We start from the raw sequence: 16,641 nt of genomic DNA on the forward strand, positions 1-16,641 counted from the left end.
GGGAGATTCCCCTGCATTCATGTCCTGTAGACACAACTGGACATGAGAGAAAAGTCCCAATGGACACCATTGAAAGGCTTGTTAGTGGCTTGTTACTGTATTGTAATTTAGTAAAGTTTATGTTGCATATTACCATGCAGAGGTACAGATGACCATTTGAAATTAATGCAATTCTTCATGGTACATGAGTTATCATGCATTGTGGTATATCACACTAGCTTGCAACCTTGATGTAGGTGACAACTCACCAATACAGGATCCATAGACACCACTCAGTTACTCACATGGTGTCAGTCTGTTAGCATGTTGTTTATGCAGACATAGGTGCAACAACCAATCTTATCAGTTTTATTGTGAATAAAACTTCTGCCAGCTGGTTGTGTTTGATCTTGACTCAAAGTTTTTATTGTTTCTAATCAAAACAAGAAGTGTTAAGCCATGTGTACAGTATCTTATTGACTAGCAAGGATCATATTTGTAGTAACTTTCTAACAAAATGTCTCCCTTGCCAAACCTTTGAGGTTTTGCACCTACACTGCCCTCACTTACATGTATGATTGTTGTCCAGTGAGGTAATGATGATTGTGAGTTTTGCCCATGGTAGTCTATTGGTAGTCTTTAGTATTGGTAATCTGTTTTGATTTTATATGCCGTGTGTGTTGGAGGATGACATGAGACATCTGATTGGCGTACAGTCATGCCCCTCCTGTCCTAGTTTAGGGATTATATTGGTACAAATACAAGCACAAACTTTACAAGCGGGGCAGGGAAGGAAAACAAGAACCAATAAAGCATTAAAGAACAGAAAAACAATAATAAGTACAGTGGGGGAAGTAAATGTAGTACCATAGGGAACAAAAGACTAACCAAAATTAACTGAGAAAAAAGTATATGTAGCAACACTAAGTTGATGTGAAAAAAAAAAAGAAATGTTCATCGCCTCAGAGTCTGATAACATTATTTCAGAGTGCTGTTTGCAACTTTTTAAACACCAGCCAATTGGACCAGACATCAGAGAATAGTGTGGGAGTATCATGGAGATCATTAAAGCTGCATTAATTTGTGTCTTATATCTGTCTGGAGTGTTGCTTTAACATGTTGCTTTAGTGTTTCATTTAAAAAAAAAAGCATAATAATGTTTATACCTGCTGTTACTTTTTTATCTTCCAAGGTGGTGTACTAATTCCAGCTGCAGCTATTGGACAAATTATCGGTGGTGTCATTGTATCAAAATTCAAATTTGATTGTAAAAACATTATTCGATTCTCAGTAGTCCTGTCCTTTGTGTCCTTGGCTTTGGCAACAGTCTTCATTTTTGCGAGGTGTGGCAATGAGCCATTTGCTGGTGTTACAGTAGGTTATAATGGGTAAGTACGTGATGGATATCGTGCTGTAGACATTGTGGCAAACATAATTGTGGGTGTGAACAGGGGACAGGTAGATATATAATGCCTACCACTTTTCCCACTTGGATTGATGACTTATTGATGAAGTATGTCCACCGAGGGCCACCAGCATAACATATCCTAATATTACTAGACTAGGGGAAAATATCTAAAACCTAGTCTGATGTTCCCCTGACTTTGTAAATGGGAATTGCTAATATTTCTTAATGGCAATTGTACACACATTTAATGCAAAAACAAATGTTAATAGCACACCACAATGCACAGATGTGGTTTTTTGAAGCACCATGGTAAACGAAAACTGCGAGTAAGGTTTTTTATACTTAGTAGGGTATGAAAGACAACACATATGCAAATCCATATGTGAAAGTTAAGATTGAGGCAGATAATGCATATAGGTAATCCTCGTTTAACGACTTACCTGTTTACGGACCGCCCGCATTTATGACTGGCTCCCCTGACGAGTACAAAACTGTACGGTGTACATCCACATAGCTTCTCCACTTTGGTCTTCCAGACTCCAGCTGTCTTCCTCCCCCCATTCCTGCACAAAGTCTGCAGACTGTCAGGGAGCTTGGCACGGACGGGTGCTGCACACTCACAGCACTGCAGACCGGGTCACCTATGCTTCTCACTATACAACCAATTTGCTTAACGACCAGGTTGCAGGAATGGAATCTGGTCGTTAAGTGAGCAGCATCTGTATTTAGATATCTGCATGTAGAAAGGTGATGCTGATTGTCTATAATTGTTTTCTATTACTTGTTTTTCCTGTTTATAGGACTGATAAAGTTGATAAAGTTAATGAATTGCTGGCTCCATGTAATAGGAACTGCTCCTGTGCCCGTTCCTTTTATGACCCAGTTTGTGGTGTTGATGGGGTCCAGTATTTTTCATCTTGTTATGCTGGATGCTCATCCACTGGAGTGTCTAGTGATGGTATAAAGGTAATTTCTTTAATTTCTTTGAAAAACAATGAACAGACCTTCCTCCTAAACCACAATTTTAATTTATTTCAGATACATATATGTAAAAAGAAAGAAGTAGGCAACAGAAGCAACATAACTTTGTTGGTGCACTAATAATCAGAAATATGAGCACATTGACATCCTTACTATTTCAGTATTCACTTGCTGGAAGTGTATTACCGGGCCTTTGACCTTATAGGACCCTTTTTTAAAAATGGACAAAAATATATGGTTCAACACTGTATTTGGTGTAAAATTGATGACATTTGATGACAGTATTGTAGAAAACACTCATGGGTGAACTGGCATTTCAGTACAGGAAGGTGAATCCATAATGAAAAGCCAACCACATTTTTAGACTTCTCTGAGTCCCCAGTGGCATTTTATCTGTAACCTTAACCTGGGACCTAGCACTTCAATGGCCAGAGTGCTAACCTCTGAGCCACTGGGCCGCTTGCTGGGAAAGAATAACTAAATTCAATGCCTCTAACTTAGCAGTTGAACTAACACAAAAATGAATTACAAACCTTTAGTCTTTTTCCTTTTCCCATCACCATTTTCTAAAGTCTATATAAAATTATACAATTATCTGTGGTCTATTATTTAGTCACATACTGTAAACCTGTTCTTTTATTTTGCTTTACGGAGGGTGGGGGCATAGGGGATTACAGGATTTCTATTAGAGCTTCTATTTGATTGTATGTTTTACTTTTCTTGCAGATCTTTACCAATTGTTCCTGTTTGGGGGATCCATTACAAGAGAAAACACTTAAGCTGACATTAGATCTGAATGTAACTGAGGCCTTACCTGGAAAATGTAAATCCACCTGTAAAAACCTAATATTATTTATGGTGTTCTTTTTCCTTGTGGTTGTTACCACTTTTATGACGGCAACCCCAATGACAATGGCCATTCTGAGGTATAAAATATTAATTCTTGTCAACCACTAAAATACACATGTGCATGCTATATTATAATAAATATTGTCAAAATGAGACTTGCTTTTAATAAATAAATGTTTAGAACTTTAGAATTTGAGCCAGCAATAAAACCATTTACTGTTGAAATTATAATGTCTTTGATACACATTTTAGTTAGAAGGTAATTACCTGATAAGAGGGGTGACCAAACAGTATTGCTATGCTGTAACAAAGATAATGGAAGTAACTAATCTGCCAGGGTTTTTTATTTATATGAGGGTATGAACAGTATTACAAATTACAGATAAAGCAATGAATGTATTTTAACTTTTTTCTTGAGTTTAGCTTTACGCCTAATGTTACACAAAATCCCATGCCAGTTAATCATAGATCAGCTACTGCTAAATAAACAACTGAAAATACAACAATGGTTTGTCTTTTGCTTAAAACAGAACTAAAGGGATACCCTTCAATACACAATTAAAATGTTTACTTGTGAACTGTATTACCTGTCAAGGGATTTATAATCCTGTTTAGCCAGTTTTGCTGAACTGTACAGCCTAGTTCTGCATTTCCTTAAACTTCTGTGCATACATAGACTGCAAATGAATAATACAGCCAGGGCAGCTGGATAGATTCATAGAGATTCTTTGTTTACTACTGCACTGCAATACTTGGTACATGTTATACCATATGTTGAGGTGCCACCATTAGCAAGATGTCATATAGTGCCATTAGGAAGGAATGGCACCAATGTCGGTTTCTCTTGTTACTGTTTTCTAGATTTAAAAGGAGGCATAACAGATGTTTGGTTTGTCTTTAAGCCAATCACTGTGTTACTGACAGTTCTTTGGATCACTTAACCCGTACAGTAGCCTTGACTCCAAGTCTGGGCTAAGCTCTGGCCATTCTTAGCATCAAGCCTTGAACCAACTTCTTATCTAGCAAATGCCCTGATTTTGGAATGGGAACTATTACTGTGGATTAGAGGGAATAACTAAACCAAGATAGAGGTCAGTGACTTCTGTACAGCCTGGGCCAACAACCCAAAGAGGGCTTTACAGGAGCCAAAGATCAAATTAAAGACAGAGGTTGCAGGTAACATAATGGGCCTGATTTATTAAAGCTCTCCAAGACAGGAAGATACACCAGTAAACCTGGGTACACCAGCAAACCTGGAATGTAATTCCTGAAAGTAATTTGCTATCTGTTAGCAAATGTTTTCAATTTTGGCCAGATCCATTTCAGGTTTGCTGGATGTTCTAGGTTCACTAATGAAAGTGTATCTTCTCCAGCCGTAATGAGCTTTAATAAATCAGGCCCAATGCTCCTGCAGATCATCAGTATCATCTCTGATTAAGGTCAGTTTTACTTGAAACAGATCACTTATAAAACCTTGGTATATGAGTTTTTAATTTGAACAGCTGTTAGAAGTTCAGGATCTTTTGTGGTTATGGAGTAAGATTTGGTATATTATTATGTTTAGACATCATAAGATAAACTTGTTAAATATAAATTGATTAACTTAAATATAAATTGTTTATGTCTTCTTTCTTCTTTCAGATGTGTTCCAGACAAGCAAAGATCATTTGCTCTTGGGGTACAGTGGTCATTAATTCGATTATTAGGTAAATGTCTCTTAAATTGTTTGACTTTCTAAATTAAGTGTCCTTTTTTTTTTAATCCCATAATTTATATTGTTTATGTACTAATCATAGAGGCATGTACACCTCACCAGGCTCTTAGCTGTGATGTGTTTTCCCTTATTGAAGAGTTTTTTCATAGAGATATTGCCAAATTCAGCCTAAAACTTTGGCATGTGTAGGTTTTCTGGATGCATTGAAGAAAGAGATGGGTGGTACAGTTGCTCTGTGGTAAGCACTCTGTCCTTTGAAACTGGTTCGGGGTAAGAAAACTTGCTAAAAGCGTTTACCCCGAACCAGGTTTGGGGTAGCTTAAAATAGAAACACGCGTTACAGTGCAATTTGATTGTCATACAACATTTGGACATATTCCGGTGAGTTATGCCTAAGAATTATAGCCTACAATTTAAAATAAACTTCCATGCAAAAAATGTAACGCTTTAATTAGAATTAGAACACTCAGCGTTCACGTACGCGTCCCTCGGCAATTCCTAGATGATGTCAGTGCATATGCCTGTCGACGGGCGTCGTAGCGGGAATGTCAAATATTTTGTATTGGATTCAATACAAAGTCCTGTATCCAATCCAATACAAAATAATACAAAATATATTTATGTGGTTTTGTCTATAGGTATGTGACGTTGGTCTCTGTTTTAAAATTTACCACACTAGGGAGGTGTTTTAGAAAAATATAATACTATACAGTTTACCGAATTATTGCATTTTCAGTATTTTTTATTTATTTATGCATTCTTGTTTAACCACCTGAGCGTTACACTGATTTCTAGATTTCTGTTCCAAAATCGTCACAGGTTTTCATGAAATTTTTTTTTTTTAAATTGTAGACCTGTAACTTACAGAAATATGTCCGAATAGGGTTCTAGTAGATATCATGAATATAAAAAATGTTTGAAACACACAATCATGTAAAAAAAAAAAAAAAAACTTTTAATAAAATTAAAGGAAAAACACAAAAATCAGCTTAAACAAGAACACATAAATAAATGAAAAATACTGAAAATGCGATAATTCGGTATAATGTATAGTAATATATTTTTCTAAAACACCTCCCTAATGTCCGTCACATACCTATAGACAAAACCACATAAATATATTTTCTATTATTTTGTATTGGATTGGATACAGGACTTTGTATTCAATCCAATACAAAAAATTTGAATTTTCCGCTACGACCCTCATCGACGGGCACACGCACGCGCATCATCAGGAATCGCCGAGGGACGCGTACGCAAATGCCGGGTATTCTAATTCTTTCCAAACTTCCATGCAAAAAGTGTTACATTTTTTGCATGGAAATTTATTTTGGATTGTAGGCTCTAATTCACCGAATTACCGCATAACTCACCAAAATATGTCCAAAATTTTATAAATTTAATAAATTAATTTTTTTTTTAAAAAACATAAAAAAAACATAAAAAAAAAAAAATCTTTAAAAAAAACTAAAGTTAATAAAAAAAAGTGTAAAATGTAATGTACAGTAGCTTATATAATATATATATAATACAATTATATATATATTATATAAGGATTTCTATGTATTGAACTCAATACAGCTTTTTTGTATTGAGTTCAATACAAAGGAACTCAATGCAAAATTTTGAATTTGCCGCCCCGCCTCCCTCCCGCGCCGACGCACGCAGCGACGTCACCGGGAAACCCCGGTGATCGTCTCTGCACTCACCGGCTGAACACAGAAGACACAAGACGTGTCCGGAGGAGCGGAGGGAGAAGGTGAGTATTTTTTTTTTTTTTTTTGTCCAGCGATCGACGCTGGACAGGGAGAGGCACAGGGATAGGGACAGGGATAGGGAGAGGAGGGAGAGGAAGCCGGCTGGCTTAGAAAAGAAAGCCAGCTGGCTTTCTCCTCTAAGCCGGCCGGCTTTTTCTTTTAAGGAGAGGGACACCCGACGCTGGAGGACGACGCTGGAACATGGACCCGACGCTGGAACACGGAACCGACGCTGGATTAGCACAGCGGGACCAGGTAAGTGGGGATTTTAGTGTAGGCGAAAAAATACGGGCTTAACCAAAAGAGCAAAAATATTTAGTGCGAGAAATTACGGGCTTAGCGGTTAGGGGGTTAAGCTGATTTTTGTGTTTTTTATTTAATTTTATTATTAAAGTTAATTTTTTTTACATGATTGTGTGTTTCAAACTTTATTATATTCAGGATATCTACTAGACCCTTGTTTGGACATATTTCTGTAAGTTACAGGTCTACAATTAAAAAAAAAAAATTAATGAAAAACATGAAATCATGAAATCCAGACATCAGTGAAACACCCAGGAGGTTAAAGAACTGACCTCACCTAGCACTGAATTGTGTAACATAAAGCTAAAATTCTGCATTTTAAAAAACATATGTGAAACATTGCATTTTCTGGGTAGAAATCTTTACATATTTGCCAGGAATAGCTGTTTAGTGGTAAACTGACTTTAATTAAGTTCCTTTGAAAAGGTTAACATTATGATATATTCATTATGCTTATCACTGAACTTCTTTTACATGATCTTTAATATATATGTATAGGATTTTGTTTTTTTTTAAATGTTTTTGTTTTTTTAATGAATATGGTTTTGTTGTTGTTGTCTGTTTTTAGGTTCTATACCTGGACCAATAATATTTGGAGTTGTTATAGACAGTAGCTGCATTTTGTGGAACTTGAATGATTGTAAAGTAAAAGGAGCCTGTTGGACCTACAATAACGTAGGAATATCTTATAAGCTCATTGGCATCAGTAAGTGATTATCTAATTTTTAATTCAAATGTACAAATTCTAGCAAATGCAGTATAAATATTTGTGTGGTAAATCCTGGTTAATTAGCAGCACACTCAATGTTATGATCCTAGCAGGCTACATCAGGGGTGATGCCGGCAATGAGATTTTTAGGTTCAACATTGCACAAACATTAACTTGTCTACTAAAAGACCTTAAACTTTCTTGTCACCTAAAATAACATGTTGAGAGGTTTGTTACCCAATGGTAAAAAGTAGGTAGGGTCATTTTGTTTCCTTCATATTATCTCTTCTCTCTCTTCTCTTTATGGTGTTGCTCTTTAGTCTTTTACTCCTAACCTGTAGCTGTCCATTAGAAATTAGCCATTGATGTTCTGCCATTTTGATAACAGAATGTCACATTTCTAAGTAAGTCATATACTGAATTCTAATTCATTTAAATGTTAATCAACTACACGATCTTTTGCACTAGCAACAGCAAATACCACAAAGAAGGCACTCATAAATTGGCTGGGGGCATGTTCATTAGGCCTTTGGATTATTTATTCTGCTACGGAGTATAAAAAAAATTAAAAGTAAAATTAATAATAATTATAAAAGAAATTAAAAATGAAATGTATAAAAAAAGTGAGGAGCATTCCTGGTTGCATAGTTTGTTAGGTGGGTGGCAAGACAGCAGAGCTTTATGGATAGGGAATGGAGAAAAATCCAATCATGGAATCCCTTTAAAGGATAAATACACTTTTGTATATTTATCATTTACATTATTACCCAGCAGCCCTTAACATTTTATTTTCACCTGTTCAGTGAGATCCATATTGTGTGTCATTGGAATACTCCCTGAATATATTAGTACACTAGTTTTGTCATCTTTTAAGTGCAGACTAGACCATAAAATGATTTTCCCTATGAAAACAAGAATAACAGAAATGTTAAAAATCACCCTTTAGTACTTAATGTTATTTTGACAGCAGGCTTAATTTTCATCTTCTATGCCTTTACAATAGAGACACGCTGACAGATAGATGGCTCTAGAAAAAAATACATTTAGAAATGTACACATCTGAGCCATAATGATGTTAATCTTAGTGCAATATAATGAAAATCTCAGTACAAACATATGGTAAGGAGACATTTCCAACATTCATCAACAATACAGGCTGCAAACAAAGAACATTTTAACCCATTATTTTTATGCCTTACATACCAACCACCAGTAATGTTGTGAACAAGTTTTCCCAGCTGCAAGTTCATTATTAGCCAGGAGCCACATAACAATTATTAGCTGTGTACATAGACATGGCAAATCAGCTGCTTATTTGTGAACAACATTATAACTTTGATTTTTTTTAATTGTAACTGATATTATATGTTTCTTTGCAACATATAATAGGAGTTATCAGTTGTATATTATATTATTACATGAGAAACCTTCCACCTCATAGGTACAATGGTTGCAATTTAAGCCACATTTAGATTATTTTCCATACAATGTAATAATTTAGTTCCAATATTTGGTAATATTCTTAAATCCCTTGCTAGACTTAGTCATCCACCACCTTTTTTGAGAGCCATAAAAGCCCTTTATATCAAAGAGAACATCTGACACTTGGTATCTGAAGTTCCCACTCTATACTCCCCAAGGAAGGTATTATTACTAACACCTTATCTGGAACAACTAATTCTAAATCATGATTAAGGAGTGTATTTTTTTCCAAATGACAGATGTGCATTTTTGTTCTTTCAAATTTTGAGAAAAAAATATAGTGTATGAATTCTATATATCATTTTAATCTGTTTAAAACAAGATTTCATTAAACTTTTCCATAAGGTGTACTTTTTTACATAAATGTATATGAGTTCCCTTTCCCTGTTGGTCATTGTAGTACTCCCTTAAATTTGTGATTCGTGGAGTAATACTTCCTTACTCTGGTGGCCAGTAAGGGTAGGGAGGCTATAAATTGATAGCAAGTTGGAGAAGGACCATCATATATTGGTGTTTGTTTGAAAAAGCACACCTTAGAGTCATTGGTAATGAAAATATTAATGGTGATCGTGGGAAGACTCCCTCATTTACAGACATCTGCCAAAGGAAATTGGTGCTGGAATTAAGCAGGTAGGAATGAAATCCACTACATCTCACCACCTAACCTCTATTATGTCTTGGAGAACCCTGGTTGGGGAAAGCTAGTATAACTGTGTTACTGCCAAATCATATATACATAACTCTATATTGAAGTAATTTAATCATATTACTATTAATTAGAAGAGCATATCTATATTTTAATATAGGAAAATTTTAAATAATGTATTTTCTTCCTTGCAGGTGCAGCAAGCAAAGTTATCACAATTATATTCCTCTTGGTTGCATATTTTATATATAAACCTCCATCAAGTGTACAAGATTCTTCACAAAACAATGGCAAGGTCATGTCTTCAGACTCCTTATAAGGGATTCCCATGAATTGTTCTACAGAAAGATGTGAACATTCCATGCTGGTGTAGATCATTGAGCATGATCAATGTAAACCCACCAGACACAGCTTGTCCACAAAACATAAACTAAAGGGTAGCATGTATGGGGGGACAACATACAATTTCCCCTTAAAATATTGATGTATCTGAATGAAAAAGGGTAATGTGTAAAATGTATTTTATATCTTCTTTAGAAGATTTATTGAAAGGTTATATTAACCTTTGCCTGTTGGTTTTCATGGACAGAGTGTTTATTCAGACTAGGCTGTTGTAGACCTAAACCATAAACAATTCTGCAAGCATAAAATAAAAGTAACAGCCCAGGATGATTGATGGAAGATTGGCAATATATTTATTGAATAGAAGAAATAGTAGATGTGATCTGATGAGGTTCACCTACAATATGTGTCTCTTTGCTTTTATTAAATATAGATGTGTTTGGCCCTGCAGGTTTGTATGTTAGACACAGAACATTTTTTTTAAATTTGGCCATAAATCTACAAATTCACTAAGGAAGCTAATTATATTAAAATGTGCAACCTGTCTTTTCAGATGTTTGTATTTATTGTGGTGGTTTGGGAAGTGCTGATCAACACTGGCCCTTCTCTTGCTACTGGTGCTTATCCTGAGCAGTAACACTAGTCCTATCCTATCCTCTTGTTATCCTGGTTGACCTTGCTATTTGGATACTAAGTAAAAACCCTAACAAGAAATTTCTGCATCAATGTGCTGCTGCCTTTGTATATAAAGTAGCAGTAAATGTTAGGTAGCAAATGATGAAACTAAATTAAATCATGTTTATGCAACAGTCACATGTTAAGAAAAGCCCTGCCTTGGGTATTATTTTGTTTGATAATAATTGATAGTACTATTGGTGCTGCAAATATTAATATTATAAATCTATGCAGTATTTAGGATTTCCAGTAAATCAAGAGGCATTTTTTACTCTTCAGATTGTCTTTGATACAAACATCTTGGAGGGGTTTGCTAATGTCTTTGGTGCACCACAAACTGTAAAAAAAATAAAAAGCTGTCATGCCAAAATCATTCCATTGTATCTAACACTTGGAACACGTAAAACCCTTGAAAAACAGTATTACCAAATATTAACATGTCCACCTTTCATGATTGCTTTTAACAGTCATACACTAACAATTTCAGACGTCTACCCAAATTCTTAAAAAAAGTGTTGAGTGTTTTAACCACATGCTAAGCAAAAAAAATTGTTGCATAACAGCCACTTACATTAAGTAAGGAATTTTTCACATTTTTGCAACTACGTTTACACCACTTCACTATACAGATGTTGCTGATTGGATACAGGCCAGTGAGTTGTGCTTACTCAATTTGGATTACTTTATCTAAAATAGCCTATTCCTTTGCTATATGTATCCTATAGATAAGCAGGTAAATGACACAGCCTAGTTTAATTTCTATTATTTCTGAAGCAGATTAGAACTCTAAGGTTGAATCATAGCTATGCATCAGCACGTTACTGACATTTCTAATTGAATGAAGCAAGTCTGTTGTCATGTATTGATTTTCTGTGATTCTCATCAAAAACAACTATAATGCACATCAACATACTGAACACAAAACGTTTTGTCTAATACATGCCAACACACTATACAGTGAATGTATGGTTCACATACATGTCAATGTTATTTCAAAGCCAAAGGCATAAATGGGCTATAAGGACTGTAGATTTTACTGTTTTCCAATAGGGTTTATTTCTCCCTCTCATTTGAAAAGAATTCTCAATAAACAGATTGTTTGTAAGAATATATGAAAATTCATTTTGACTAATAAAATGAGAACGTCAGTTAAAAAGATCTGCAACAGATTTTATGGTCATGTTTCTTTCTATTGGAATTGGAAAGATCATTCATAGTTCTAACTTTGCTATCCAGGAAGGTAGTGTGTTGTAATCTGGGACGCAACAGGGCAGGACCCTTTGTTATAAATCCCAAGGCTCTAAAGAGTCATTATTTTAACATAGGAACAGTTATTTTTAGGAAGATTTTCAAACTGCAGATTCTGTTCTATTTTTTCTACTAGTGCTAAACCTAAAATATAACTAGAAAACAAAGAAAAGTCATGAGAAAACAAAATTTACAATTTTTACCATTGCATTCTTTTTTCCTTTTAAAATAGAGAACCCTTCACCAGATAATGTATCTAAAGCATTGTTTCTACAGACCAGTGGTAGTCCTTATGTATACTGCTGGGGGTCCCTAACTGTCTTCCTTTATTCTGCTGAAGGTTATCCAGGCAATAGTAACATATGAATGGTGGAGCATTTGCTGCAACAGCTTTTCCTCCATCCTGTTGCACTCATTTTTCAAATGACAGGTGCTGTTTTATTTAAGACTGTAGCTCTTGGTTAATCCTAGGGAGACCTAGTGTAGAAATCGGTTTAATTTTCATTGGACTGTCTTCGAGAGGTATGGCAAAAATCAAGGAGATGGTGGAGGTGTTTTAAAAAGGCTTTGTGGTCAGTGGAAGCAAATCAATGACATTAAAAAAACAAAATCAACTCAAACAAATGAAGGAGAAAAAAAATTGCAAAACATAAGTGTGTATTAGTTTGGAGTAGAATAAATAAACTCTAAAAAAAAAGAGGTGACTAGTGTAGAGAGGTATAGTAGGAAACCAGCAAATGTCAAGTCTGTATGAGGAGTAGGAATCAGGATCACAACAGATCATGCCTTTAGGTGATCATTTTTATAATGTAAGACACAGGTTAAACATGTCCGCCATCTCCAGAATCTAATTATAAAAAGTTTATGTCAAGTCACAAAATTTGAAACCCACTGATCTAAATAAATGAAAAAGGTTCTTCATTGTCTATACCACTATCGATGCTGGAACTCCTAAACCTGGTTAATTGATGTCATTTAATATTTTAAATAAAGATGATGTAAATAAACAGCTATATATGTCTTTTTGTGTTAAGAAAAACGAGAATATAACAAAAATGCATTATGGGAGAAGTAAGTAAGCACATGTAAGAGTTAGCTCTGCCTAGTATCTGCTTCTTCATAGCTCTACAATTAAAAAAGTTGTCTTTTTTCTGTTTTGGAAAACATAGTGTCCCTGGTCAGGTTTTATGCTACCTAGAGCTCCATTAGATTTTCCTCACTCCCTGTTCTTGTAACAACCCTTTAAAAGACAGAATGGAGGGGATGATCTGAAACATGGACACAGACAACATCAAACAGTGACAGGTTCTAGCACTTCCCTATTTATTTATATAATTTATTTATTATTGCTGTTAAAAAGATGTGGAAAGTGTAAGTCAAGGAATCCTTCCAACAGAGCCATCTGCTGAGATAAAATCTTAGAGCAAATTAAATCCTTCCCTACTTTATCCAAAATTCAAAAAATATTAATTTTTTTTGGGAATAGTTACAGTTTATTTCAGGACAGGAGAGTGTATGGATTAAATTGATACTGTTTATATAAAAAGGATCAGTTACTAAATTGGCAACAAAAATAGGGTCTTGTTTAAAGTTTATAATGTGATTTTAGGTCTGATTTTATTTTTAAATCATTAAAACTAACATTTTAACCATTGTACTAGGTCCTTTACTAATAACATTTTCTACATTCTACATTCTACATTTATGTGTCTAAAATAAGCTTACCAGTGATCATTGTCCAGTGAACCTGAGTAATGCAAAAAACCTGGAATGGATATGGTCCAGGATTAAAAACATAACTACGGTAATTGCAAATGACTTTAGGAAATCCATTCAAGGTTTGCTGGATCACCAGGTTCACTGATGAAGGTGTATCCTCTCCTGCCTTGTAGAACTTAAATAAATCAGGTCCAGTAGGAGGGTATACTATGGCAATAGCTTATTCTGAACTTTAAAAAACAAGTGCAAGAAGAAAGAGAAGCAAATTTTACAGGTATATACAGTTTACTTTTACAAAACTTTGTTCCTTTAAAACTGGTAGTACAATTTGTAGGTGGTTCAAACAAATAACCACTAGATGGAAGTGTTGCCTTTGAAAACATTTGGATTTTCATGTGATGCCTCTACAGTGAATAACAAGTGAAAATGGGTTTACTGTGTGCTTTTTAGGTCTTTTGCAGTTTCATAATCTATGGATATCTGTAACTGTCTCAATGCTTTCCCAATAGTGTACCTGATTTCTTAGGTATAGGATACTTTTTAACTATTTAGATTTATTATCAGGTATGTGTTTGATTAGGAAATTTTGGAATCAGAATCCAGAATGTAAAGTAGAAGTACACTCTGCTTAGCAAAAAAATGTCCCAACAGACAGCCTTTTTTATACACATATACACAAGAGACTATTAAGTTTCTTAGACTAGAAATCCTTTTTTCAGGACTTTGTTTTCTTTGCTTATTTACACCAAGCCACATATGTGCACATGCTGTGTTGAGATAAGCGAGCTCCAGCATGCATCTGCAAAAGCTATGGCCAGTAATGAGGACTTCATGCTTTGAAGATAACAATGTAAAGATCAGTTGGACAGAGCAAAAAGGGACATTATACCCATCGCAGTGCTGGTGTGGGGAAAGGGTGGAGGGGCTTTGACAGGTAAGTGCTAGGCTTATTTGCACATTATGGAAAAATTTCAAGCAGCATTAAATGGATTTACATCCCCTAGATTAGATAACCTTTTCCAGGCACCTTCTTCCAGGGACCTCCTCCTTTGCTATGGACCTCCTAGTTGCATGGCCTCTGTTCTGATCCTTTTTCTTAAACTTACTAATTTTCAGGCAAATATAACAAAAATAGATTTATAAGACAATGAACACAGTCATGAGCTAGGAAAGAAAAGTATATCAACATGACAGTCAGATGACTAAAGCTACGTACACACTTCCAATTTTTATCGTTGGTAAAGGAACGACGAACGATCCTGCACGATATCTGCGAACGATCGTATGGCACCGATCCTGTACATACAGATAACGACAAGATCGTTCAAAGATATTGTACACACGATAGATGCGATCGTTTGAACGATACAGGAAGTGACGTGCACCACAGGAAGTGAGCAAACGTTCGTTCACCGCGCATGCTCAGACCATGGACGATCACTGAACGACCGTACACACGATAGATGGTCAACGATCGTCGTCCAATCCGATCCACCGGTCCGGTCGTTCATTTCCAATGACTATCCTCGTTCGTCGGCATCGTTGGTTACTTTTTTTACGAACGATTTTTGGCCAATCGGTCGTTCGTCGTTCATTTCCAACGATAAAAATTGGAAGTGTGTACGCAGCTTTAGTTAAGGATAAAAATCTGTTGAAGATCCTTATTTCTCTGGGTCATTATTTATCTATTAGTAGTGAGTGACACTCATCTGGACATCTTGTAATACTAAAGACATTTCACATCATTCTAGACTACTTCAACAGTTTTACCAGTGTGGGAACATACACTGATAGAAATAGTAAAACATCAGTAATGGCAGCCATCATATTTCTTGTTGAGTTGCTACAAGGCATAATAAATTCATATTAGTCTTACCCTGAAGAAGACAAAGTTCAGTATTGACCCACAGAGCCCTGGATTTCTTAAGAAGCACATTGTTCTTCACAGAGAAACAAAGCAGAAATTTCTTTTTCAAAAGTTCCATGAGTGCATAATATCTGATGTATGTTTTTTTATTAGCAGACGTTATTGCAAATATGTCATTGTGAGCAAGGTGTTTCAGCAGCTTCATTTCCTGTAATTCATACTCTTGATAAATTGCAATAAAATCTTTAAAAATATTTGTCTACATTAACGGGTAGCATTAAAGAACTATAGCAGCAGGAAACTATTGTCCGTTGACCTATTTAAAATTGTGCCACAGTGAAAGTTTTCTTACATACTAAGTGCTGACCTCATTTATCAAAACAAGAATGGCCTAGTAAGCATGAAAGGATTTGAAAACATATTTTTCTTTAAAAATATATATAGTTCATAAAATCAAACAGGATTTATTGATAACAAATATGTGTCAATATTGGTAATACATGTGGGTGGTAAGTTAACAGAAACGGAAAATGACTGGTCCCTGGGAGTTCTTTGTGGATCATAACAGAATTCAACACCATAGTTTATTATTATATTTTAGTTTATTAGTTTATTTTAGACTTTTCTATTGGAAGAGTCTAGAAGAATCACATTTTTGAGTACACAAAAACACAAGAATATGGATTCAGAAGAACAGAACAAAAAAGAAAATAACAGAAGGACTTTAGACACTTTGTTGATGATTGAAGCTGTTAGGGTCAGGATATTCAAGCAATGAAACCAAAAGGTTGGTCCTTGACAAATGATGCTTGAAGTTGCTTAGGTCTGGTCTTTTAAGCAGTGGAACCAAACAGTGGTGACTTTTACTTTTTACCAATCTTTCAACAAATGTTACTCATCACATCAATGCAGTTCTCCGCATGTCTGACAACCCGCAGTGCTGGAAAAGATTGAGAGAAGAG

At 35.2% G+C, this 16,641-nt stretch overlaps 1 protein-coding gene across 1 annotated transcript in view; it reads left to right on the plus strand.

The window, feature by feature from the left end:
* The window catches only part of SLCO4C1 (solute carrier organic anion transporter family member 4C1), a 35,799-nt gene extending 22,693 nt beyond the window's left edge, over positions 1-13,106 (plus strand). The window contains exons 8-13 of the mRNA XM_072416123.1: positions 1,172-1,367; positions 2,188-2,353; positions 3,095-3,294; positions 4,859-4,923; positions 7,560-7,697; positions 10,023-13,106. Coding sequence (XP_072272224.1) covers positions 1,172-1,367; positions 2,188-2,353; positions 3,095-3,294; positions 4,859-4,923; positions 7,560-7,697; positions 10,023-10,147 — 890 coding nt within the window. The 3' untranslated portion in view covers positions 10,148-13,106. The remainder of the gene's footprint in view (positions 1-1,171; positions 1,368-2,187; positions 2,354-3,094; positions 3,295-4,858; positions 4,924-7,559; positions 7,698-10,022) is intronic.
* Positions 13,107-16,641: the final 3,535 nt, after the last annotated feature.

This window comes from Pyxicephalus adspersus, chromosome 6 (assembly GCF_032062135.1).
Source record: "Pyxicephalus adspersus chromosome 6, UCB_Pads_2.0, whole genome shotgun sequence".
NCBI classification, from domain to species: domain Eukaryota; kingdom Metazoa; phylum Chordata; class Amphibia; order Anura; family Pyxicephalidae; genus Pyxicephalus; species Pyxicephalus adspersus.